This window comes from Coregonus lavaretus (genome assembly GCF_964263955.1).
Source record: "Coregonus lavaretus genome assembly, chromosome: 13".
NCBI classification, from domain to species: Eukaryota; Metazoa; Chordata; class Actinopteri; order Salmoniformes; family Salmonidae; genus Coregonus; species Coregonus lavaretus.
This window is the reverse complement of record NC_140000.1, coordinates 1066240-1093199: the sequence shown is the minus strand read 5'-3', so window position 1 is coordinate 1093199 and position 26960 is coordinate 1066240. Positions and strand designations below refer to the sequence as shown.

At 41.5% G+C, this 26960-nt stretch overlaps 2 protein-coding genes across 2 annotated transcripts; both read right to left on the bottom strand.

Moving 5' to 3' along the window:
• Positions 1 to 60: 60 nt before the first annotated feature.
• Positions 61 to 4763, bottom strand: LOC311140617 (protein FAM83A-like). The gene is made up of 5 exons (XM_084175747.1): positions 4141 to 4763; positions 2439 to 2713; positions 1734 to 1901; positions 1425 to 1549; positions 61 to 1252 (listed from the first exon to the last, which is right to left on the bottom strand). The coding sequence occupies exons 1-5, from the start codon at positions 4385 to 4387 to the stop codon at positions 619 to 621; spliced, it is 1449 nt and encodes a 482-aa protein (XP_084031873.1). The 5' UTR covers positions 4388 to 4763; the 3' UTR covers positions 61 to 618.
• A 1684-nt stretch (positions 4764 to 6447) lies between these two features.
• On the bottom strand, positions 6448 to 25875 carry LOC311140609 (TBC1 domain family member 31-like). The gene is made up of 22 exons (XM_084175739.1): positions 25526 to 25875; positions 25162 to 25308; positions 24749 to 24864; positions 24353 to 24531; positions 24038 to 24189; positions 23710 to 23869; positions 23292 to 23492; positions 22969 to 23130; positions 22436 to 22515; positions 21719 to 21865; positions 21198 to 21331; positions 20874 to 21007; positions 20462 to 20641; positions 16647 to 16879; positions 16273 to 16425; positions 14890 to 15025; positions 10746 to 10838; positions 10063 to 10203; positions 9652 to 9846; positions 8524 to 8674; positions 7887 to 8039; positions 6448 to 7666 (listed from the first exon to the last, which is right to left on the bottom strand). Exons 1-22 carry the CDS (start codon positions 25597 to 25599, stop codon positions 7527 to 7529), a joined length of 3261 nt encoding a protein of 1086 aa, XP_084031865.1. The 5' UTR covers positions 25600 to 25875; the 3' UTR covers positions 6448 to 7526.
• Between the last annotated feature and the right edge of the window lie 1085 nt (positions 25876 to 26960).

Below are 26960 nucleotides of genomic sequence, written 5' to 3'. Positions count from 1 at the left end.
GATAATTGCTTTATTGAATTTCAAAGTAGAACAAAGAACTTTTGATTTAACATTCTGCATTACATTTTTAGTCATTTAGCAGACGCTCTGAGAGCGACTCACAGGAGCAATTAGGGTTAAGTGCCTTGCTCAAGGGCACAGACAGATTTTTCACCTAGTCGGCTCGGGGATTAGAACCAGCGACCTTTCGGTTACTGGCACAACGCTCTTAACCACTAAGCTACCTTACCTCAGGCTTGACAGTATATGGATCACAAGATTTGGCAGAAGGTATGTTTAAGAGGCCAGGCCCTTGGGTAAGCGTAGCACACATCACCAGGCTGTCACTCAGTGTGGTTCTATCAGGGTTGATGGGTGGAGGAGGAATTCATGTCTATGACGTGTTTTTACTCTATTGAATGAACATTACTGAAACACAAAGCTATCGGCCTTAAGGCAGACAATGATCATCCTCATGAGATATTGAAGTACTCCTCCTGTCCTCCAGGCATCAAGGAAAGGAAAACTGGCACATTTACTCCATGAAGTTTACTTGCCCATTTTCAGTTGTGAGAGAACATAATTTTCCTCAAACAGGGTGTAAAATTTCAGTCACTTTGGGATATGTTGCCATTTCAGTTATTTAGGAACAGTAAACCACTGGCCAGTCTTGAGAAGTGGGTGTCTGTCCAACAAGCCGATTGTCCCTCCATAAAGAAGGTAATTGCTGTTAAAGGGTCGCCAGGCCAGGTTTTCCCCAGTACTATAATCACTGGAGAAGGTTCTCTGGAACATGACAGGCCTGGTTGCAGTGTGCCTCTTCGTGATCCAGTCAAACCTGTGGCTCTGGGGACCTGTGTAGTTCAACTGATTCACCAAGCATTGGGAGGTTGGTGGTGCTGTTGGCTGGGTGTTGGAGTATCTTTGCTGGGCAGTTGTCGTTGGCTGAACCATTGGGTTTTGGTTAGAGTATATGAGCTGGGCTGTGGTGGTTGGTTGAACCATAGCCTGGTTGTTGAAGTATCTGTTCTGGGTTGTGGTACCAGGACTGGGGCTAGGAAGGTTTGTCAGTGGGTTTGAGGTGGCGGCTGCTAGACGGGTGATAAGAGGCCTGGTAAGGTTGAAGTTGAACTCAGCTGCCACTGTGAGGAAGGCTGGCACAGGCTTGGAGCTGGCATAGAGCTTCCTAAACTCCAGGTCGAAAGGCTCGACCGCGCTGCCCTTGAAGAGCACAGCCAGGCTTCTGTGGACCTGCCAGGACAGCCAGGTGAAGCTGGGGAATAGAGCACAGTGAACAGACATTACTACAACAAATCATCATAGTTGCAAACAACTGGGGAGTCATAATGCATTGATTTTGCTATTCAGAATGACGTCAACCATCATAACATTATGATAATGTGACATTGATGTGACTATTAGCTAATTATACAACAGAAATGTACCTGTATGATCCAGCCAGCACTTCAGTGCAGTCAACGATCATGAACTTCTCTTTGATCTGTCCAGTGAATTTCCTTCCAGACTTTGCACAATAGGTCTCTCCTTGTATACTACGGACCGACATTTTCTGCAGACAGAATACGGTGTAATTTCATGTAGCAATGAGTGAATGACGATTCACACAAAAAAACTATCATAAAATTGCTACTTTACAGTACAGTTAAAAAGATGAGATGTCTGAAATGTGTACCTTTGCAATCATTAGTGTCATCTAATTATCATTATGAAAATTACCATTAGCAGATACTCACAGTGAGATGATTGCTGTTGATCTGTAGCGTCTCACACATCTTGACAAAGACCTGCAGGTTGACATGGTCCAGGAGCAGGTAGACGGACACGTTCCTCTTCCTGGTTGCCTCCAGTATGTCACAGAACATCTCCACATCACTGAATGTGTCCATTACAATCGCCAGAACCTGCAGACATTTGACATGTTTGCTGTGATGGTATCTTCCACATTATTAGTTGTCATTATGTTCTTGGTATTATAAACTGGGTGGTTCCAGCCCTGAATGCTGATTGGCTGAAAGCCGTGGTATATCAGACCGTATACCACGGGTATGACAAAACATAACTTTTTACTGCTCTAATTACGTTGGTAACCAGTTTATAATAGCAATAAGGCTCCTCAGGGGTTTGTGGTATATTGCCAATATACCACGGCTAAGGGCTGTATCCAGGCTGTACTCTGCATTGCGTCGTGCCTAAGAACAGCCCTTAGCCGTGGTATATTGGCCATATACCACACCCCCTCGGGCCTTATTGCTTAATTATAGACTGTACTGAATCTGCTTGATCAAACTCTCATACACACATCACATCATTATCCAACGTTCAAGGGCATTCAAACATCAGCAGCTTTCTGAAAGTCTGCAAAAACAGAATGCAGGTATAATCATGAGAGTAGATTGACATCTCGAAAAATAGTCAACGGTGAAAGTTGTATCACGTACAGTTGTGGCCTTGCTGATGAACTCTCTGAGCAGGTCTTTCATGCTGGCTGCTCTGTCAGACTGGAAGTAGACCTCTACACTGGGTTCATCCTGCAGGCGGTAGCTCCAGCCCTCTGCCGGCCAGCCATGGTCCAGGCCAGGGGGCTCGCTCTCAGACATGGATGGACAACAGGTCTCTGTCTGGGAAGAGGCGGTGGAGCCCTCTGCCTGGTCGTCGTTCTCCGTCTCACAGAGACTGCTGGTGCTCAGGTCTGTAGCGTTCTCCAGGATGTAACCTTTAAAGAAACATAATAGTGATAATACATTGGATTTATATCTAGTGCTTTTTATACCACGCTTTTCAGGGAGGAAGCCCTTTACAATTGTGCAACAAATACAATACTAGAACAGACAGATGGTTTAAGGCAGATAAGAGGAGGCAGGAACAAACAGATGGTTTAAGGCAGATAAGAGGAGGCAGGAACAAACAGATGGTTTAAGGCAGATAAGAGGAGGTAGGAACAGACAGATGGTTTAAGGCAGATAAGAGGAGGCAGGAACAGACAGATGGTTTAAGGCAGATAAGAGGAGGCAGGAACAGACAGATGGTTTAAGGCAGATAAGAGGAGGCAGGAACAAACAGATGGTTTAAGGCAGATAAGAGGAGGTAGGAACAGACAGATGGTTTAAGGCAGATAAGAGGAGGCAGGAACAGACAGATGGTTTAAGGCAGATAAGAGGAGGCAGGAACAGACAGATGGTTTAAGGCAGATAAGAGGAGGCAGGAACAGACAGATGGTTTAAGGCAGATAAGAGGAGGCAGGAACAGACAGATGGTTTAAGGCAGATAAGAGGAGGCAGGAACAAACAGATGGTTTAAGGCAGATAAGAGGAGGTAGGAACAGACAGATGGTTTAAGGCAGATAAGAGGAGGAAGGAACAAACAGATGGTTTAAGGCAGATGAGAGGAGGCAGGAACAGACAGATGGTTTAAGGCAGATAAGAGGAGGCAGGAACAGACAGATGGTTTAAGGCAGATAAGAGGAGGCAGGAACAGACAGATGGTTTAAGGCAGATAAGAGGAGGCAGGAACAGACAGATGGTTTAAGGCAGATAAGAGGAGGCAGGAACAGACAGATGGTTTAAGGCAGATAAGAGGAGGCAGGAACAGACAGATGGTTTAAGGCAGATAAGAGGAGGTAGGAACAGACAGATGGTTTAAGGCAGATGAGAGGAGGCAGGAACAGACAGATGGTTTAAGGCAGATAAGAGGAGGAAGGAACAGACAGATGGTTTAAGGCAGATAAGAGGAGGCAGGAACAGACAGATGGTTTAAGGCAGATAAGAGGAGGCAGGAACAGACAGATGGTTTAAGGCAGATAAGAGGAGGCAGGAACAGACAGATGGTTTAAGGCAGATAAGAGGAGGCAGGAACAGACAGATGGTTTAAGGCAGATAAGAGGAGGAAGGAACAGACAGATGGTTTAAGGCAGATAAGAGGAGGCAGGAACAGACAGATGGTTTAAGGCAGATAAGAGGAGGCAGGAACAGACAGATGGTTTAAGGCAGATAAGAGGAGGCAGGAACAGACAGATGGTTTAAGGCAGATAAGAGGAGGCAGGAACAGACAGATGGTTTAAGGCAGATAAGAGGAGGCAGGAACAGACAGATGGTTTAAGGCAGATAAAAGGAAAAGGCAAAAAAGTAGAAAAAAAAGACCAACCTTTCTCCTCCTTGGACAGGAAGTCCACCTCGCCCTCTCTGGCCAGTACTTCCTGGTACATGTCCAATCCCTCGTTCAGCAGGGCGTCCATGGCCAATCGGGTGCTCTCGTTGTGGCTGAGGTCAACGTCGCTAGACACCAGGGAGACAGATGGGTTTTTCATCTCCTGTACACGCCGCCTCACCTTTCCCACCGGCTTGGACTTCAGGTACCACTGAACAGACAGGCCGTTGCTTTGCAGGTTCATAGTGAAGCTGTACAAGGCTCTCTGATCAACACGTATTACCTGTACTTACCTACTGCTGCTACTGAGTGAAAAACCCTGGTAGAGACAGGGATGGAAGAGCAGCTGTGAGGTTTCTGAGGCCTGCCCCCATCAATTGTACAGTTGGCTACACCCATAGAAATAGAATTACATTGACTTGAATGGGGTCAGGTATTGCTATAAGTACATTCCACCTGTGGGTTGCTGTGTGGTGGGGGACAGGTGTAGGCAGGACAGGTGAGCTGTTATGGGATTGAGAGCGTGACAGAGACCGGCTGTTTAAAGCACTCCCGCCCTTAGAGGGGGAGAGAAGTCTAGTTGAGTGACAGAGGTGAACATGACTGTCTGATCAGCTTAGTGGAGGCTTATAACACATGACTGAACTCTTCACAGACTGTCACTGCAATGTGCATCTATCCCTTGCTCTCACTGTGAGACCATTGTCAAGCCTGCCTGATGGATCCACAGAGCCACTCATGTTTTAGATTATAGATTCAATACAAAACATTGGTAAGAAATAAAATGATTGTATTATATATATATATATATATATATATATATATATATATATATATATATATATATATATATATATATATATATATATATATATATATATATATATATATATATATATATATATATATATACACACACACATACATATATACACACACAATGTACAAAACATTAGGAACACCTATATATATAGGTGTTCCTAATGTTTTGTACATTGTGTGTGTGTATATATATATATATATATATATATATATATATATATATATATATATATATATATATATATATATATATACATACACACACACACACACATATATACACACACACACACAATGTACAAAACATTAGGAACACCTTCCTAATATTGAGTTGCACCCCCTTTTGCCCTCAGAACAGCCTCAATTCGTCAGGGCATGGACTCTACAATGTGTCGAAAGCGTTCCACAGGGATGCTGGCCCATGTTGACTCCAATGCTTCCCACAGTTGTGTCGAGTTGGCGAGATGTTCTTTGGGTGGTGGACCATTCTTGATACACACAGGAAACTGTTGAGCGTGAAAAACCCAGCAGCGTTGCAGTTCTTGCCACAAACTGGTGCGCCTGGCACCTACTACCATATCCCGTTCAAAGGCACTTAAATCTTTTGTCTTGCACATTCACCCTCTGAATGGCACACATACACAATCCATTGCGTCAATACAGGACTAAGATCGAATATTACTACACCAGCTCTTGCGCTAGTCGGATGTGGCAGGGCTTGCCAAACTATCACAGATTACAAAGGGAAACCCAGCCACAAGCTGCCCAGTGACGCGAGCCTACCAGATGAGCTAAATGTCTTCTATGCTCGCTTCGAGGCAAGCAACACTGAACCATGCATGAAAGCACCAGCTGTTCTGGACGACTGTGATCACGCTCTCCGTAGCCGATGAGTAACACCTTTTAAAACAGATTAACATTCACAAGGCCGCTGGGCCAGACGGATTACCAGGACGTGTACTCAGAGCATGCGCTGACCAGCTGGCAAGTGTCTTCACTGTCATTTTTAACTTCTCCCTGACCCAGTCTGTAATACCTACATGTTTCAAGCAGACCACCATAGTCCCTTTGCCCAAGAACGCCAAGGTTACCTGTCTAAACGACCATCGCCCCGTAGCACTCTGCAATCTGTAGCCATGAAAGGCTGGTCATTGCTCACATCAACACCATCATCCCAGGCAACCTGAACCCACTCCAATTCCACTCCAACACCATCATAAAATTTGCCGACGACACAGCGGTAGTAGGCCTGATCACCGACGACGAGGAGACAGCCTATAGGGAGGAGATCAGAGACCTGGAAGTGTGGTTCCAGAACAAGAACATCTCCCTCAACATCAGCAAGACAAAGGAGCTGATCGTGGACTACAGGAAATGGAGGGCCGAGCACGCCTCCGCTTGGTATGGCAACTGCTCGGCATCCGACCGTAAAGCGCTAAAGAGGGTAGTGCGTACGGTCCAGTACATCACTGGGGCCGAGCTCCATGCCATCCAGGACCTCTATACCAGGTGGTGTCAGAGGAAGGCCCTAAAAAAAAGACTCCAGCCACCCAAGTCATAGACTGTTCTCTCTTCTACCGCACTGCAAGCGGTACCGATGCACCAAGTCTGGAACCAGCAGGACCCTGAACAGCTTCTACCCCCAAAACATAAGACTGCGAAATAGTTAACCAAATAGCTACCCGGACTATCTGAGCCTTTTTGCACTAACTTTGTCTCATCACATTTGCTGCTGCTACTGTTTATTATCTGTCAATGTATTCCAAGTTATATGTACACATCTACCTCACTTACCTCGTACCCCTGCACATCGACTGGGTACTGGTACGGAAGTTATCCTTACTTATTGTGTATTTATTATAACTGGTTTTACTTTTTTATTATTTCTCCATTTTCTTTCTCTCTGCATCGTTGGGAAGGGCCCGTGAGTCAGTTAGTCCACACCGGTTGTTTACGAAGCGTCTGACAAATACAATTTGCTAAGGCTTTATTAAAGGGTAATTACCTGGATACCTATGCTGAGGTAAGCAAGCCATAACTTACCATCAGATCAAAGCACGACTGGTGAGTATAGTCTGGCAAAGACTTAAAACTAGTCAACATGGCAGAGATTAAATGACCCAAAGTTGATTCAACAATACTTAAAAACACATTTAAAAACAACTTAAATAACATAATATAAATACACTTTAAAATGCACACAGGAGAGAGTTTTTTGCTACAAACCTCATTAAGACCATGGAATGTTTTCATTGGCTAGTGACCACCAGGGTGGTGGTTAGAGGACAGATGTTCCTTAAATCAAATAACATCAGCATCTTCTTTCAAAACGATAAACGAACAGAAAACCACCAAAACATTTCAGTTTCGTTTTCAAATCTAGATATGCAAAACAAAAAAGGCACAGCTGACACCTGAGAGATGGTGTGTGTGTGTGTGTGTGTGTGTGTGTGTGTGTGTGTGTGTGTGTGTGTGTGTGTGTGTGTGTGTGTGTGTGTGTGTGTGTGTGTGTGTGTGTGTGTGTGTGTGTGTGTGTGTGTGTGTGTGTGTGTGTGTTGTGGTCACTGTGAGACGGGGGAGTGTGAGGTGGTAGAGTTGGGTTTTTTGGCGCGGGCCTCCAGTTTCTGCCGCAGCTCTCTGATGTCCTGCATCAACTCCCTCTCTCTGCAGTCCAGCTCCCCTCGACCCCGGTCCAGAGAGACTGAGAAAACAAGATACCACAGGACTCATCAGGGTCTTACTGTATGGATCTACACTCAGCAAGATTACAGTGGGAACAGGCACATTGGGAACACTGAATAATGTCTTGGTAGATCTGAATTATTTTGATATTTTTCTTATGGAGTACAGATCTGACAAACCTAACTATAAATGCAGTGGTGTAAACAGTGAATGTGGTAGGGACAGCCAGCAATACTCACAGCTAGTGGAGTCGTCTGAGGGGGACTGGTTGTTTAGACAGATGTTGGGACTGTGACGCTGTTGAGACTGACCAGGAACAGGAGAAGCAACAGGTTTGGGAAGCAGGCCTCTAGTGGAGCACGGAGACCTGGCTCTCATCTCCCACTGTTGACCTGCCAAAACATTCTCTATTAGTCACCAACACGCCATACACTGCCTGCCTTAGAGGAAGGCTGAAACCTTCAACATGAACCATTGGCTTAGAGGAACGCTGAAACCTTCAACATGAACCATTGGCTTAGAGGAACGCTGAAACCTTCAATATGAACCATTGGCTTAGAGGAACGCTGAAACCTTCAATATGAACCATTGGCTTAGAGGAAGGCTGAAACCTTCAACATGAACCATTGGCTTAGAGGAACGCTGAAACCTTCAACATGAACCATTGCCTATTTGTACCCTTCTGTCAGTGTTGTGGTGTATGTTGGTATGAATAAAAAGCATACTGCAACATTAGGTGATAGGACTGTAGTGTAGAATGCTCAGCATGTAGCAGATAGAAATATAATCTATAGAGTGGGACCCAACTGCCTACTCTCTTCACAACACAGAAGAATGTCTGTCCTACAACATGTATTTCTATGGTGCTGGGCTCACTGAGTGAGTGGTCCTGGCTCCTGCGGAGGTCTTCTCTGTGCTGCGCCGTCTCCTCTTCCTCCTGGCTGAGGAAGACTCTCCTGTTGGCCTCAGCTGTGGCTGCAGCCTGCCTCTCCTCTAGCTGGGCCTTCAGAGACACCACCTCTTCCCACTGAAACACAACAATGTAATATACACCACCTCTTCCCACTGAAACACAACAATGTAATATACACCACCTCTTCCCACTGAAACACAACAATGTAATATACACCACCTCCTCCCACTGAAACACACAATGTAATATACACCACCTCCTCCCACTGAAACACAACAATGTAATATACACCACCTCCTCCCACTGAAACACAACAATGTAATATACACCACCTCCTCCCACTGAAACACAACAATGTAATATACACCACCTCCTCCCACTGAAACACAACAATGTAATAGACACCACCTCTTCCCACTGAAACACAACAATGTAATATACACCACCTCTTCCCACTGAAACACAACAATGTAATATACACCACCTCCTCCCACTGAAACACACAATGTAATATACACCACCTCTTCCCACTGAAACACAACAATGTAATATACACCACCTCTTCCCACTGAAACACAACAATGTAATATACACCACCTCTTCCCACTGAAACACAACAATGTAATATACACCACCTCCTCCCACTGAAACACACAATGTAATATACACCACCTCCTCCCACTGAAACACAACAATGTAATATACACCACCTCCTCCCACTGAAACACACAATGTAATATACACCACCTCCTCCCACTGAAACACAACAATGTAATATACACCACCTCCTCCCACTGAAACACAACAATGTAATATACACCACCTCCTCCCACTGAAACACAACAATGTAATAGACACCACCTCTTCCCACTGAAACACACTACACACCACCTCTCCCCACTGTAAATCAATGACACTAGCCCGCCCAGTGTAAGAGCATTCAGTTGATCAAGGTACAGTTCATCAACAGGTACAGTAACTAATAAGACTTGTTGACAATGACCCTCAATAACCTACTGTATATAGCCTCCTCTGCTATTGTTACCACAGACATCATATAGCCTACACAACATGATCATCTCTCGTCCTACCCCCTGTCCCTCCATGTCCTTCATGATGTCGACCAACTGCTCCTCCTTGGTGCGGGTCTCTCTGTGTAGTCCAGCCAGCTGGTGGTAGTGTCTGTCTTGGTCTGCATCCTCCTGGTCTAGACGCCTCATCACCTCAGCCTGCCACTCGGTGTCCACTCCCAGCTGGCCTGCTTCGGCTAGACACTCCTGTAGAACCTGAGACAGGGAGGAGGTCAGTCTGTCGAACGCACTGCCCCTATCTGAGAGAGCTTCTTTAATCCATTCAGGTCCGTGACAGATATTCATATTTTCCTTTTGTGCAGCTGTCACAAATCGGAATAATTGTAAAAATAACGTTTTAATACCCCCTCCCCAGATCTTCTTATTATACTATATTCAGTCTCTGGAAGTATGCAGAAGATGAATGCTTACCTTCTTGGTTCCCAGGCTGATGTCAGTGTCGTTGTTAAGGAGGTGTTGGAAGGTGGTCTCCTCGACCTCTGACCTGTGTCTCCTGGTGTCCACCTCTGCTCTCACCTCCTGAGTCACACGCACCTGCTCCTTGGACAGTTGCTACGACACAAGGATTACATCATGACATCACTGTCTGGTGAATGAAGACCAAGCCATACTGTAGCAAGGATATCGTTAAAATGGCCAATGTTAAATGATGTGCGGTGTCTTAACTTTATGCTGCAAGGAATACAATGTGGTGAAAATGTGAATGACAAGTGTTTGTCTCAGGGGCAGGTCTGTGCACAATGCTGATTATCAAGTAGATAACCTTAGAGCCACTGACCAGTTCAAACAAGCGTGGTCGATAACCTTAGAGCCACTGACCAGTTCAAACAAGCGTGGTAGATAACCTTAGAGCCACTGACCAGTTCAAACAAGCGTGGTAGATAACCTTAGAGCCACTGACCAGTTCAAACAAGCGTGGTAGATAACCTTAGAGCCACTGACCAGTTCAAACAAGCGTGGTAGATAACCTTAGAGCCACTGACCAGTTCAAACAAGCGTGGTAGATAACCTTAGAGCCACTGACCAGTTCAAACAAGCGTGGTAGATAACCTTAGAGCCAGCACATTGTTGCTGTGATGAGGACAGTCACTGACCTGTTCAAACAGGCGTCTCTGTGCTTCTAGCTCCATCTGTCTGACTTCTATATCCTGTACTGCTGCTGCCGTCCCCTGGTCTCTGGTGTTCATCTGACCACAACAAACACACCATACAGTAGAGTACATATAGACACCCCATTATATACAGTATAGTACATATAGACACCATTATATACAGTAGAGTACATATAGACTCCATCATATACAGTAGAGTACATATAGACACCATTATATACAGTAGAGTACATATAGACACCATCATATACAGTATAGTACATATAGACACCCCATCATATACAGTATAGTACATATAGACTCCCCATTATATACAGTAGAGTACATATAGACACCATTATATACAGTATAGTACATATAGACACCATTATATACAGTAGAGTACATATAGACTCCCCATTATATACAGTATAGTACATATAGACTCCCCATTATATACAGTAGAGTACATATAGACTCCCCCATTATATACAGTAGAGTACATATAGACTCCCCATTATATACAGTATAGTACATATAGACTCCCCCATTATATACAGTAGAGTACATATAGACTCCCCCATTATATACAGTAGAGTACATATAGACTCCCCATTATATACAGTATAGTACATATAGACACCCCATTATATACAGTATAGTACATATAGACACCAATAAATACAGTAGAGTACATAAACACCATTATATACAGTAGAGTACATATAGACTCCCCATTATATACAGTAGAGTACATATAGACTCCCCCATTATATACAGTATAGTACATATAGACACCATTATATACAGTATAGTACATATAGACACCATTATATACAGTAGAGTACATATAGACTCCCCCATTATATACAGTAGAGTACATATAGACACCCCATTATATACAGTATAGTACATATAGACACCATTATATACAGTAGAGTACATATAGACTCCCCCATTATATACAGTATAGTACATATAGACTCCCCATTATATACAGTATAGTACATATAGACTCCCCATTATATACAGTATAGTACATATAGACACCCCATTATATACAGTATAGTACATATAGACACCATTATATACAGTATAGTACATATAGACACCATCATATACAGTATAGTACATATAGACACCATTATATACAGTATAGTACATATAGACTCCCCATTATATACAGTAGAGTACATATAGACTCCCCATTATATACAGTAGAGTACATATAGACACCCCATTATATACAGTAGAGTACATATAGACACCCCATTATATACAGTATAGTACATATAGACACCATTATATACAGTATAGTACATATAGACACCCCATTATATACAGTAGAGTACATATAGACTCCCCATTATATACAGTATAGTACATATAGACTCCCCATTATATACAGTAGAGTACATATAGACACCCCATTATATACAGTATAGTACATATAGACACCCCATTATATACAGTATAGTATATATAGACTCCCCATTATATACAGTAGAGTACATATAGACTCCCCATCATATACAGTAGAGTACATATAGACTCCCCATTATATACAGTAGAGTACATATAGACTCCCCATTATATACAGTAGAGTACATATAGACTCCCCATCATATACAGTAGAGTACATATAGACTCCCCCATTATATACAGTAGAGTACATATAGACTCCCCATTATATACAGTAGAGTACATATAGACACCATTATATACAGTAGAGTACATATAGACACCCCATTATATACAGTATAGTACATATAGACACCATTATATACAGTATAGTACATATAGACTCCCCATTATATACAGTAGAGTACATATAGACTCCCCATTATATACAGTAGAGTACATATAGACACCCCATTATATACAGTAGAGTACATATAGACACCCCATTATATACAGTATAGTACATATAGACACCATTATATACAGTATAGTACATATAGACACCCCATTATATACAGTAGAGTACATATAGACTCCCCATTATATACAGTATAGTACATATAGACTCCCCATTATATACAGTAGAGTACATATAGACTCCCCATTATATACAGTAGAGTACATATAGACTCCCCATTATATACAGTAGAGTACATATAGACTCCCCATTATATACAGTAGAGTACATATAGACTCCCCATCATATACAGTATAGTACATATAGACACCATTATATACAGTAGAGTACATATAGACACCCCATTATATACAGTATAGTACATATAGACACCATTATATACAGTATAGTACATATAGACTCCCCATTATATACAGTAGAGTACATATAGACTCCCCATTATATACAGTAGAGTACATATAGACACCCCATTATATACAGTAGAGTACATATAGACACCCCATTATATACAGTATAGTACATATAGACACCATTATATACAGTATAGTACATATAGACACCCCATTATATACAGTAGAGTACATATAGACTCCCCATTATATACAGTATAGTACATATAGACTCCCCATTATATACAGTAGAGTACATATAGACACCCCATTATATACAGTATAGTACATATAGACACCCCATTATATACAGTATAGTACATATAGACTCCCCATTATATACAGTAGAGTACATATAGACTCCCCATCATATACAGTAGAGTACATATAGACTCCCCATTATATACAGTAGAGTACATATAGACTCCCCATTATATACAGTAGAGTACATATAGACTCCCCATCATATACAGTAGAGTACATATAGACTCCCCCATTATATACAGTAGAGTACATATAGACTCCCCATTATATACAGTAGAGTACATATAGACACCATTATATACAGTAGAGTACATATAGACTCCCCATCATCTACAGTATAGTACAAATAGACACCATTATATACAGTATAGTACATAGACTCCCCATCATATACAGTATAGTACATAGACTCCCCATCATATACAGTATAGTACATAGACACCCCATCATATACAGTATAGTACATATAGACACCCCATTATATACAGTATAGTACATATAGACACCCCATCATATACAGTATAGTACATATAGACTCCCCATTATATACAGTATAGTACATATAGACACCCCATTATATACAGTATAGTACATATAGACACCCCATCATATACAGTATAGTACATATAGACTCCCCATTATATACAGTATAGTACATATAGACACCCCATCATATACAGTATAGTACATATAGACACCATCATATACAGTAGAGTACATATAGACACCATCATATACAGTATAGTACATAGACTCCCCATCATATACAGTATAGTACATAGACTCCCCATCATATACAGTATAGTACATAGACACCCCATCATATACAGTATAGTACATATAGACACCATTATATACAGTATAGTACATATAGGACACCATTATATACAGTATAGTACATATAGGACACCATCATATACAGTAGAGTACATATAGACACCCCATCATATACAGTATAGTACATATAGACACCATCATATACAGTAGAGTACATATAGACACCATTATATACAGTATAGTACATATAGACACCATCATATACAGTAGAGTACATATAGACACCCCATTATATACAGTATAGTACATATAGACACCATCATATACAGTAGAGTACATATAGACACCCCATTATATACAGTATAGTACATATAGACACCATTATATACAGTATAGTACATGTAAACACCATTATATACAGTAGAGTACATATAGACACCATCATATACAGTAGAGTACATATAGACACCCCATTATATACAGTATAGTACATATAGACACCATTATATACAGTATAGTACATGTAAACACCATTATATACAGTAGAGTACATGTAAACACCATCATATACAGTATAGTACATGTAAACACCATTATATACAGTAGAGTACATATAGACACCATCATATACAGTAGAGTACATATAGACACCCCATTATATACAGTATAGTACATATAGACACCATTATATACAGTATAGTACATGTAAACATCATTATATACAGTATAGTACATGTAAACACCATCACATTACACACAAAATAAAACGATGGTTGAAAGAATGCATCTCTTCCTTTCAATATTAAAACACAGGGCGGTGCCTGAAGTGAAAACAGACCTTCCTCTGTATCTGGTCGTCCAGTCTGTGTAGTTCAGTCAGTCTCTGGTCCTGCTGGTGTTTCAGGAAGCGTCTCCTGGCCGCATCCATCAGCTGGAGCTCCTTCACCTTCAACTCACGCTTCATGGCTGTTAACCTGGAGATGGGACACATTACACACTGTCAGAGAGACTAACCTGGAGACACATTACACACTGTCAGATAGACTAACCTGGGGACACATTACAGACTGTCAGAGAGACTAACCTGGAGACACATTACAGACTGTCAGAGAGACTAACCTGGGGACACATTACAGACTGTCAGAGAGACTAACCTGGGGACACATTACACACTGTCAGATAGACTAACCTGGGGACACATTACAGACTGTCAGAGAGACTAACCTGGGGACACATTACAGACTGTCAGAGAGACTAACCTGGGGACACATTACACACTGTCAGAGAGACTAACCTGGAGACACATTACACACTGTCAGAGAGACTAACCTGGAGACACATTACAGACTGTCAGAGAGACTAACCTGGAGACACATTACAGACTGTCAGAGAGACTAACCTGGAGACACATTACAGACTGTCAGATGGACTAACCTGGAGACACATTACAGACTGACAGAGAGACTAACCTGGGGACACATTACACACTGTCAGAGAGACTAACCTGGAGACACATTACAGACTGTCAGAGAGACTAACCTGGAGACACATTACAGACTGTCAGATGGACTAACCTGGAGACACATTACAGACTGTCAGAGAGACTAACCTGGGGACACATTACACACTGTCAGAGAGACTAACCTGGAGACACATGACAGACTGTCAGAGAGACTAACCTGGAGACACATTACAGACTGTCAGAGAGACTAACCTGGAGACACATTACAGACTGTCAGAGAGACTAACCTGGGGACACATTACAGACTGTCAGAGAGACTAACCTGGAGACACATTACAGACTGTCAGAGAGACTAACCTGGGGACACATTACAGACTGACAGAGAGACTAACCTGGGGACACATTACAGACTGTCAGAGAGACTAACCTGGGGACACATTACAGACTGTCAGAGAGAATAACCTGGAGACACATTACACACTGTTCGATAAATTAACCTTGGACCAGGGAACTCAAGTCTATTTCAGCTTAATTGGTGACATCACATTTAATGGGCTTCTACCAAGTCATTTATGAGGATCAATAACTATGACATCGGAGTGTCATGTTGAGGGTGATATTACGCGAGAATGTACTTCCTTCTGAGGATGCTGACTGAATGCTCCTACACGATGCATGCACAATTCTGTCTTGGAGGGTGAATGACTGATGTAATAAATTGGTGTACATAGATGACTGTATGCATGTCTGTTCTCTGACCTGGTTCTCTGTTCAGCCAGCTTCCTCTCCTCCTGCTGTAGGATGTCCCTGCGTTTCTCCTCAGCCTGCTGCAGTAACTCCTGCTGGGTGTACCACGCCTGGTCCTCAGCCTGCCTCTGAACCGCCTCCGCACGCAGCTCCTGCACCGTCTGCCTGGAGAGACAAACGCACACATCCGACACTGTTCTCTGACACAAACACCGAAGAAGGCTTTGACCGAAACGTTCGTGTCAAGCTTTTCCCCCCCCTGCTACTGCAAGAAAAAAAAAACAGACATAAGATATTCGAGTTTACTTTGTGTGAACCTTATTTTTTTCTTTGCCAGTGTTCTAGAATGCCACAGAAAGGACAAGGTGATAATGATGTAATCTGACCTCTCTCTGAGGTACTCCACCTCCTGCTGGCGTATCCTCTCTCTCTCCTGAGACTGGTATTCCACTATGTAGGTGGGGTACTTGTTGAAGACAGGGTACTGTCCCCTGGTCAGAGGCTGAAAGTCAGCCAGCATGGTCCTAGGGTGGATGTCTGCTGGGGTGCTCTCCATCAGCCTGTATGTCTCCTTTATTATGGAGCTGATGTCCAGGTTGTTACGGTGGTGGAAGAAATACTGGGGGGGGAGAGAGAATCAAAAGTGTGCATTTCAGCAATGAACAGGGTTCACAAGATGGCTGAAAGAACACCTTGTTCATAGTTTCCTTTTTTTATTTTTTTTTATTTTTATATCAATGCCAACTTAACATGGTTCATCGTGGTAATGTCTTTGATGACCCTAAAAAGTTTGAAGTTGACAGGCATTAGTGGAAACCAAGACTGTCCTCAGGGCAGGCCTGGTTGTAGATAGATATGTTAGAGTTGCGTCAGGGAAAATCTATAGCATTTTAGCTAACCCTAACCCTTAACCTAATTTTCCCAACCTGCCATGTTAATTCTCCTAACCTGCTGCGTAAGTTCTCTTAACCTGCTACAAAAAGTAACTCCTGTTAGTCCAAACCGGCAGACCTGCCCTGAGAACAGTGCAAGTATCCACTCATGCGATAGTGCTTTGATGGGTCCTTGAGGCAAATTTGTTCAGCATGAGGAAGACACCTACATACAAAGTTCCAAGTCTCTAAGTCAGGGGTATTCAACTGGGGCTGAACGCATTTTGAATGACATACCTACAGTAGAAAAGAGGAGAATATCTTCATTCTAATAACGTCAACTTTATTTCTCAACTCCTAATATTGAGCAAATTACACTCACTGGAGCCCATTAAACTTAGTGGAATATCTGACACAGGTTTTAGAACTTTACACTTCCTGTTCCAAATATAATCTGGAGAGGTCAAAATAATGAAAAACGATTTACCAAATCTATTCATTTGAAAATGTTGATTACTTCTCTTTGCCATTATCATTCACCTGATGATAAAACATGACATGTGCATTTAATTTTTTTGCTAACATATGAAGGGGGTCCCTGGGAGGGGGTCCCTGGCCAAGAAAAGGTTGGTCAAACGGGGCGACGGATATGAGGGTTTAAGTGAGACTGCTTATTACAGTGCCACCTATAGGTCAATTAGTGCCATTCTTTTTGATCAAGTTAGTCATGGTTTATAGTTTATGTGTGCCAAATTTGAAGAGAAAAATGTACCAATCTATGCTTGGGTTATTTGACCATGTCAAAAAATAAATGCAGCTTTGCTGTGAACAGCTAATAAATTAGAGTAGAGTAACAATGTTAAAAGGATGCAAATAATGTTCTGTTATTCAATATTCATGCTTAATATACAATTCTGAGACTGGTGCAGTAGTCATGACAACATACATAGTAGCATATAGTCATAACATGAAGTCATAGAAAGGGCCTAACCTATGAAAGTGTCCCTTCCCATGGTTTATATAAAAACATCTTACCTCTAACCTTCCCATGGTTTATATAAAAACATCTTACCTCTAACCTTCCCATGGTTTATATAAAAACATCTTACCTCAAACCTTCCCATGGTTTATATAAAAACATCTTACCTCAAACCTTCCCATGGTTTATATAAAAACATCTTACCTCAAACCTTCCCATGGTATATATAAAAACATCTTACCTCTAACCTTCCCATGGTTTATATAAAAACATCTTACCTCTAACCTTCCCATGGTTTATATAAAAACATCTTACCTCTAACCTTCCCATGGTTTATATAAAAACATCTTACCTCAAACCTTCCCATGGTTTATATAAAAACATCTTACCTCAAACCTTCCCATGGTTTATATAAAAACATCTTACCTCAAACCTTCCCATGGTTTATATAAAAACATCTTACCTCTAACCTTCCCATGGTTTATATAAAAACATCTTACCTCAAACCTTCCCATGGTTTATATAAAAACATCTTACCTCAAACCTTCCCATGGTTTATATAAAAACATCTTACCTCGAACCTTCCCATGGTTTATATAAAAACATCTTACCTCTAACCTTCCCATGGTTTATATAAAAACATCTTACCTCAAACCTTCCCATGGTTTATATAAAAACATCTTACCTCTAACCTTCCCATGGTTTATATAAAAACATCTTACCTCTAACCTTCCCATGGTTTATATAAAAACATATTACCTCTAACCTTCCCATGGTTTATATAAAAACATCTTACCTCTAACCTTCCCATGGTTTATATAAAAACATCTTACCTCAAACCTTCCCATGGTTTATATAAAAACATCTTACCTCAAACCTTCCCATGGTTTATATAAAAACATCTTACCTCAAACCTTCCCATGGTTTATATAAAAACATCTTACCTCAAACCTTCCCATGGTTTATATAAAAACATCTTACCTCAAACCTTCCCATGGTTTATATAAAAACATCTTACCTCAAACCTTCCCATGGTTTATATAAAAACATCTTACCTCTAACCTTCCCATGGTTTATATAAAAACATCTTACCTCTAACCTTCCCATGGTTTATATAAAAACATCTTACCTCTAACCTTCCCATGGTTTATATAAAAACATCTTACCTCTAACCTTCCCATGGTTTATATAAAAACATCTTACCTCAAACCTTCCCATGGTTTATATAAAAACATCTTACCTCTAACCTTCCCATGGTTTATATAAAAACATCTTACCTCTAACCTTCCCATGGTTTATATAAAAACATCTTACCTCAAACCTTCCCATGGTTTATATAAAAACATCTTACCTCTAACCTTCCCATGGTTTATATAAAAACATCTTACCTCTAACCTTCCCATGGTTTATATAAAAACATCTTACCTCTAACCTTCCCATGGTTTATATAAAAACATCTTACCTCGAACCTTCCCATGGTTTATATAAAAACATCTTACCTCAAACCTTCCCATGGTTTATATAAAAACATCTTACCTCTAACCTTCCCATGGTTTATATAAAAACATCTTACCTCTAACCTTCCCATGGTTTATATAAAAACATCTTACCTCGAACCTTCCCATGGTTTATATAAAAACATCTTACCTCTAACCTTCCCATGGTTTATATAAAAACATCTTACCTCTAACCTTCCCATGGTTTATATAAAAACATCTTACCTCAAACCTTCCCATGGTTTATATAAAAACATCTTACCTCTAACCTTCCCATGGTTTATATAAAAACATCTTACCTCAAACCTTCCCATGGTTTATATAAAAACATCTTACCTCTAACCTTCCCATGGTTTATATAAAAACATCTTACCTCTAACCTTCCCATGGTTTATATAAAAACATCTTACCTCTAACCTTCCCATGGTTTATATAAAAACATCTTACCTCGAACCTTCCCATGGTTTATATAAAAACATCTTACCTCTAACCTTCCCATGGTTTATATAAAAACATCTTACCTCTAACCTTCCCATGGTTTATATAAAAACATCTTACCTCTAACCTTCCCATGGTTTATATAAAAACATCTTACCTCTAACCTTCCCATGGTTTATATAAAAACATCTTACCTCTAACCTTCCCATGGTTTATATAAAAACATCTTACCTCGAACCTTCCCATGGTTTATATAAAAACATCTTACCTCAAACCTTCCCATGGTTTATATAAAAACATCTTACCTCTAACCTTCCCATGGTTTATATAAAAACATCTTACCTCTAACCTTCCCATGGTTTATATAAAAACATCTTACCTCAAACCTTCCCATGGTTTATATAAAAACATCTTACCTCAAAGTCCTCTTTGTGGCTGCAGACCAGTAGTGGAGCGCGGCAGCAGGTGACATAGGAGACCACAGAAACCAATAGGAAGGCAGGATGGTTAGAGAAGACGTTGTCAAACAGTTTGAGCCACTCATCTCTGGTCAGCACCTCAGAGAACAGAGTCTCTAACAGGGGCCAGACATACAGCTGGAGGACAGAGGGAGAGGAGGAAATGATGCACCATTCAATACTAGTAAAACCTGTTATACGCACATCCAACTTGGCACAGGAGCTGGCCACGGAAGAACAACAGTAGAACATGTATATCACTGAACTCTTGTTTGTGGGAGCAGATTTTAAAAAAACTATCATACAACACTTGTGTTATTACAATAAAGTTGTAAAGAGAGTTTAAAAAGAGATGTCCTGGTCGTCTCACCTGAGAGGTGACTCCACAGTCGATGAGGTGCTGCAGCAGTTCCTTGTCATGGTGAGCCAGAACATTCTCTGCCATGCTCAGTACGTTGAGAGGGGGGTTGGGGAAGTATTCAAACCAGTGCTGGCACCAGTTCACTGGAAAGTACAAACAAAACTGTTGATATCCTATTTTCCAACCAAAGTGCATCAACAAAGTTACATAAAAAAGGTACATGACAAGCAAACTGAAAAAGTGACAAATATTCAACTCTAAGATAGCAAACAGGGCCAACATGAAAAGGACAAGCGAAACATGATTTAGTTTCTAGTACTGTATGTCCAGAACCTAGAATGGTGGCGACCACTTCAAAACAGAGCAGTGGGTTGTTCTGGAAGAGCTTGACGAAGGGAAATGCCACCAGAGGGAGGTAGTCCGTCTCTCCAAAGATGGCCGCCCAGTGGGCTAGTGCAGACAACACTCTGTGTAGGCAGACAAGAGATGGAAATGACAGCATTGTCAGATATAACCACAATAATTAATAATCTAGGACTTTTTGATAAATATTGAAGGACCATTAACTCCTACTATGAATAGTTCCAGATCATCTGAACCTGCCCATGCCAGGCCATTATAAAATAAAATAAATAATTGGTCATTTAGCAGATGCTCTTATCCAGAGCGACTTACAGGAGCAATTAAGGTTAAGTGCCTTGCTCAAGGGCACAGACAGATTTTTCACCTAGTCGGCTCGGGGATTAGAACCAGCGACCTTTCGGTTACTGGCACAACGCTCTTAACCACTAAGCTAACTGCCGCCCATTATGACAGCAGGCCTATAGTGCCAGCCAGGTAAGTGGTAATTATACCTTTGTAGTCCCCGCTGCAGTTTGTGGCTCTTGATGGGGTATCGCTCCTGGATGCTGAGGTAGGCAGAGTGCAGGCCTTTATCGGTCAGACTGCTGAAGGCTGCGTGGTTCTCTGGCAGACGCAGCAGGGACCTCCACACAAACATCCTGAGGAGAAATAAAACGCAAGATCATCATAATGGAGTCCATGTACTGTAGTGTATAAGATCATCATAATGGAGTCCATGTACTGTAGTGTATAAGATAATCATAATGGAGTCCATGTACTGTAGTGTATAAGATCATCATAATGGAGTCCATGTACTGTAGTGTATAAGATAATCATAATGGAGTCCATGTACTGTAGTGTATAAGATCATCATAATGGAGTCCATGTACTGTAGTGTATAAGATAATCATAATGGAGTCCATGTACTGTAGTGTATAAGATCATCATAATGGAGTCCATGTACTGTAGTGTATATGATCATCATAATGGAGTCCATGTACTGTAGTGTATAAGATCATCATAATGGAGTCCATGTACTGTAGTGTATAAGATCATCATAATGGAGTCCATGTACTGTAGTGTATAAGATCATCATAATGGAGTCCATGTACTGTAGTGTATAAGATCATCATAATGGAGTCCATGTACTGTAGTGTATAAGGAGCAGATTGCTGCCCCTCGTTAAACTGTGACACCTTGGCCCCGATTCCTGATTTGTAGCTAGTTACCTGTATTTAGCTGGATATTCTCCAAATGCCTTCAGTAACGCCACGAGCCTCTTCTTGTTTAGACCGTCAGGCAGTTCATTCTGAAAAAGCAAATCCACAAATCAGTTGAATGCCTCACTTGATTCAAAAGAACATCATTCAAAATCTGGATGAGGAAAACCAATGCTGAAATCATCAGACAGCGTGTCTCCAGACCAGAGAAGAGAAGAGAAATAAGGTCATGCTATTATACGGTGACTATGAGATTATACCACAAGTATCTATGCTTCTGTCTGCCATGTGTTTCTGTATGCTCTACAGATGTTGGATCTTAATTTGAGGCAGTTTTCTACAGAAGGAAAACAATTCTGCAGCAACAGGAAATATGAATTATAATGTTGATTTTAATTAATGGACATTTTGTGTAGGGGTTAAAGTCTGACACTTTTAAGTGGAAATTACTAACTTTAGAAGCCTTTTAAAACCTTGAAAATAAGTTAGCATTTCCTGTTGCGCAACAAAAGAGTGATCAAATGAAGATCCTACATATGTACCTCTTTATCCTCTGTCATGGGGACAGCTGGAGGCCTAAGGACTTTGGTCTTGACCCGTCGACCGGAGGTTTTGGCCGGCCGCTGGACATCTTCTGACTTCACCTTCATCGTCAGAGCAGAACACGCTCCACCAGACACCACTTTGACCAGTGGCGGAGGAGGCTAGGAGAGGATGGGGAGAGGCTCAGGGGAAGGCAGAAACATGACTGATGCGTGCTAATCTAACAACTACACAGAGTAAACAAAGCTGCCTGTGTCATTTAGCAAAATTCAAGGAGACTTATCAGATGAACTGCCTTTCTAATCATTCTGATTATTGCTACCTTGTTGTAGTCCTGGGTCAGACACTGAACACTGTAGATGTTCAGACTGCCGTTGTCCATTATAGTGACAATATGGCGTCCGTTGGGACTGATGGTGGCTGAGGTGATGGCGTCATCATGGGATCCGATGTCAAAGAGCAGCTTGCAGGTCTGGATGTTGATGAAACGCATCATACCATCCTGACTCAGCACCCCAAGAGTCTGAAGAACAAAAACAAAATGTTTTCTAATTTACTTGTCTGAGACCAACCGCCGAGACAAATAAAGCATGTTCTCCAAAAAAACATAAGTATCAGATAGCATTGGCTGTACATTGGCTGCTTCCTTGGCAAGAGTTCACTTGAAAAAGAGATGTAAAACTCAATGTGACTTCCTTGGTTAAATAAATGATCAATAAATAGAATGAATAAATACATACCTGGCTGGCCCCACCGTCGAAGCTGTCTGGTAGGAACTCCAGCTGTCTGACAGAGCGGACCTTAGGAGGCATCTGGACCACTCTAAGCAGCTGCCTGGTGTCCAGACACCACAGATGGAGAAGGTTGGATCTTCCCCCTGCAGCCAATGTCTTCCCATCACTGTGATGAGAACACAGACGGTTTTAGGAAGACATCACTGGTACTGACTATCTGTTTTGTTGTTCAGGATTTATCAGGGCTTATCTGTAATAGTCATAACCCCACAGACAGACACACTTTTGTACATTAGACTTCCACTTAACCTTTCAAAAACACACACACACACACCGTGTGACTGCAAATGCCTTGTAGTGTATCCTGGGTCCCTCATCAGGAACAGGCAGCTGGTATTTGCAGAACAACGTGTCACTCTCCCAGGCAAAGATGGAGTCATCGTTGAAACAGCTGAGGATGGTGTTACTCAGAGGAAGAAAGAACACCTAGAAAAAAGAACACACACACAGTTTGTTCTACAAATTGTTTAGAGTTCTACTAAATGTAAAATATAAAAAGGCACTGTATGAATTTTGCCATTATGTATTCATTGTATTGTCTAATCTGAAAAATGAAATGATTCTGTTCTGTAAATCCAAATGATCTAACCCTCTGTATGCCGACAGATTGACGGACATTGAGTTTCCTCTTCCTCTGGAAGGTGTCTAGGTCCCAGAGCTGAGCCGTGTCAGCTGATGTAGTGATGGCGTAGCGGCCAGAGCCATGGACCGACACGGAGGATACCGCCCCCTCGTGACCCCGCATCCAGCTCACCAGCTGCTTCGTATCTGATGGAATCAAACAAACAATCAATCAGTTTATTGTTCCAATTGGCAAACACCCACCAAAAACTCCATTATCTGATGGAATCATTGGTCTTTCAATGTACTGGAAGTTTGGGTATACAGGCAAATATACCACAGAAGATGACTTTACCCTCCTCAATGAGCTAATCAGTTCCTAACCTTTTGGGAAACAATTAAGCAGCAATGTAGGGAGTCATACCTTTGTCAAAGCACTTGATGGAGTAGTCTGCAAGAGCAACCAAGAATTCCGTTGTTCTGCGCAAGTTGAAAGCCAAGGCAGTGCATGCTTGACCGGTTTTCTGAACAAGTCTAAATCTGGAGAGAGACAGAACAGATGAGCACGGCCTGCATAAGTAAGAGTATTGCGATGCAATGAAACCGATTTTTTTTTTTTTAATAATGTATGCACTCACTAACTGTAAGTCGCTCTGGATAAGAGCGTCTGCTAAATGACTAAAATGTAAAATGTAAATGAAACAACTACTTCAAGGTCTCAGAGCGAGTGACGTCACTGATTGAAACGCTACTAGCGCGCACCGCTAACTAGCTAGCCATTTCACACCGGTTACACAATGCAATATTGTGGTGTTGACAGTGACTGACATACCACACCTGTTTCTGGTGATGTCCAAGGCATAAATATTCCCATGGTGGTCTCCAGCCAGGAAAGAGTCCCCTGTAGTGTCAAAGGTGACATGAAGGAAGCGGACTGTTTTGGACTGGTAGGCAGCTGCACTGCGAATCACTGTGACCATCACCCTGTTAAAGCAAAAACGGTTATTATGGTCAACATACAAGATGCACGTCTAGACAAGAATGCAAAGCACAGCTTCTATTTAAGATATGTAGAAACAGACAATAACAATCGCCTCTCGTTTACGATCAAAAACACTCAACAGCCAGTCTTCCCTATCACAAGATGATGGAGACTCAACAAGTGGGTTATGAGCTAACGTTATCCTTTGAAACTACCTACCCAGCATTACTTGGTGTTGGTTTTCGATGCCATACTTTTCCCTCCTCCTTGTTTCCAATGTCAGTCGTCTGCATTTTTTTAAATGAGCAGAATTGGAGATATTATACGTTTGGATCTAGCTAGCTAGCTAGCAGTGGTAACTTAATCACAGTTGATTAGCTGGCCGGAATACCAGCCTATCGTCTGGCAGTCAGTACAGCGCGAAATTTGAAAGAACACGTTATTGCTGGTCTCCAATCGCAAGAAGAAAATTCACAAGTATATTATCGAGCAATCAACATCGCGCTAAATGATTTCTTGAGAACAAAACTCAAATGAAATCCGTAATTATAAATCTGTCTTCAGTTAGAAAGTTGTCAGCGGTTATGTTGTCGCTTCTTGACTGACGTCACGAATGGCATGTAAACAGTAGCAGGAATTGTGGGTATTGGAGTTCTTTAGGATCAAATTGGTTAAATTTGAGGATTTGCAATTTGAAACCTCCCTGTGTAGATTTACCACAGTTAAAAAGGTAGAATAGAGAACAAACTCATAAATGTGATTGTTCTATAGTCATTCATGCTAATTATAAGGGGTGTGTAAAGGCGGCAGGTAGCTTAGTGGCTAAGAGCGTTGTGCCAGTAACCGAAAGGTCGCTGGTTCTAATCCCCGAGCCGACTAGGTGAAAAATCTGTCGATGTGCCCTTAAGCAAGGCACTTTATCCTAATTGCTCCTGTAAGTCGCTCTGGATAAGAGCGTCTGCTAAATGACTAAAATGTAAAAATGTGTGGATAACATAGCATAGGCCATGAAGGTGGACAAGGACAACACATGAAAGGGGCGTTTTTTGCACTAGCACAGGCAAATAAGACAGTTGTCAAATACTGTAGCTAGCTACATACATTTGATACAGTATTTTATTGTGATCACCTTGAGAAAGTGTCCACCTATCATAATTTTTGCTAAACCAAAACTTGGCATGGCCATTCTCTGTGGCTGAATGTTAGCTAGCTGTGCAAAGGTTAGTGCTATCTGGAACCCTTGGGAAGTCCCTACCCTAAACCTAGGCACTTTTAGCAACGCGGGTGTAATTACATACACTAGCGTTGCTCTCAATTGTATTGAGACAAATTATCTTAAAGGATCATATTATTAAACAGACTTTCCAAACGTGGGTCTGTTGTATACCCAGTTCCTCTCTGCTGACCTCATGTCAAAATACAAGTCCTGCACGTGCACCATATGTGGACAAAAAAGGAAAAACTTGTGTGGGGACTTTTATTTTGACATTAGGTAATTAGAGAGGATGTGGGTCTACAACAGACCCACGTTTGGAAAGTGTGTTTAATAATTTGATCCTCTAGATATTTTGTCTCAAATTCCCCAGCCATAATGACCAACCGTCCTGCCTACCGGCACAGTAAGTTCAAATGCAGTTCTATTTAACTTCTGGCT

Coding starts and splice junctions, on each gene's coding strand:
- LOC311140609 (XM_084175739.1), bottom strand. CDS start 25,599: ATGCAGACGACTGACATTGGAAACAAGGAGGAGGGAAAAGTATGGCAT. Junction 10,204..10,745: donor AGAGACGCCTGTTTGAACAG/GTCAGTGACTGT, acceptor CTTGTGTCGTAG/CAACTGTCCAAGGAGCAGGT. Junction 8,040..8,523: donor GAGCCAGGACCACTCACTCA/GTGAGCCCAGCA, acceptor ATGTTTTGGCAG/GTCAACAGTGGGAGATGAGA.
- LOC311140617 (XM_084175747.1), bottom strand. CDS start 4,387: ATGAACCTGCAAAGCAACGGCCTGTCTGTTCAGTGGTACCTGAAGTCC. Junction 2,714..4,140: donor CCTGTCCAAGGAGGAGAAAG/GTTGGTCTTTTT, acceptor GTTTCTTTAAAG/GTTACATCCTGGAGAACGCT. Junction 1,550..1,733: donor TCAACAGCAATCATCTCACT/GTGAGTATCTGC, acceptor TTCTGTCTGCAG/AAAATGTCGGTCCGTAGTAT.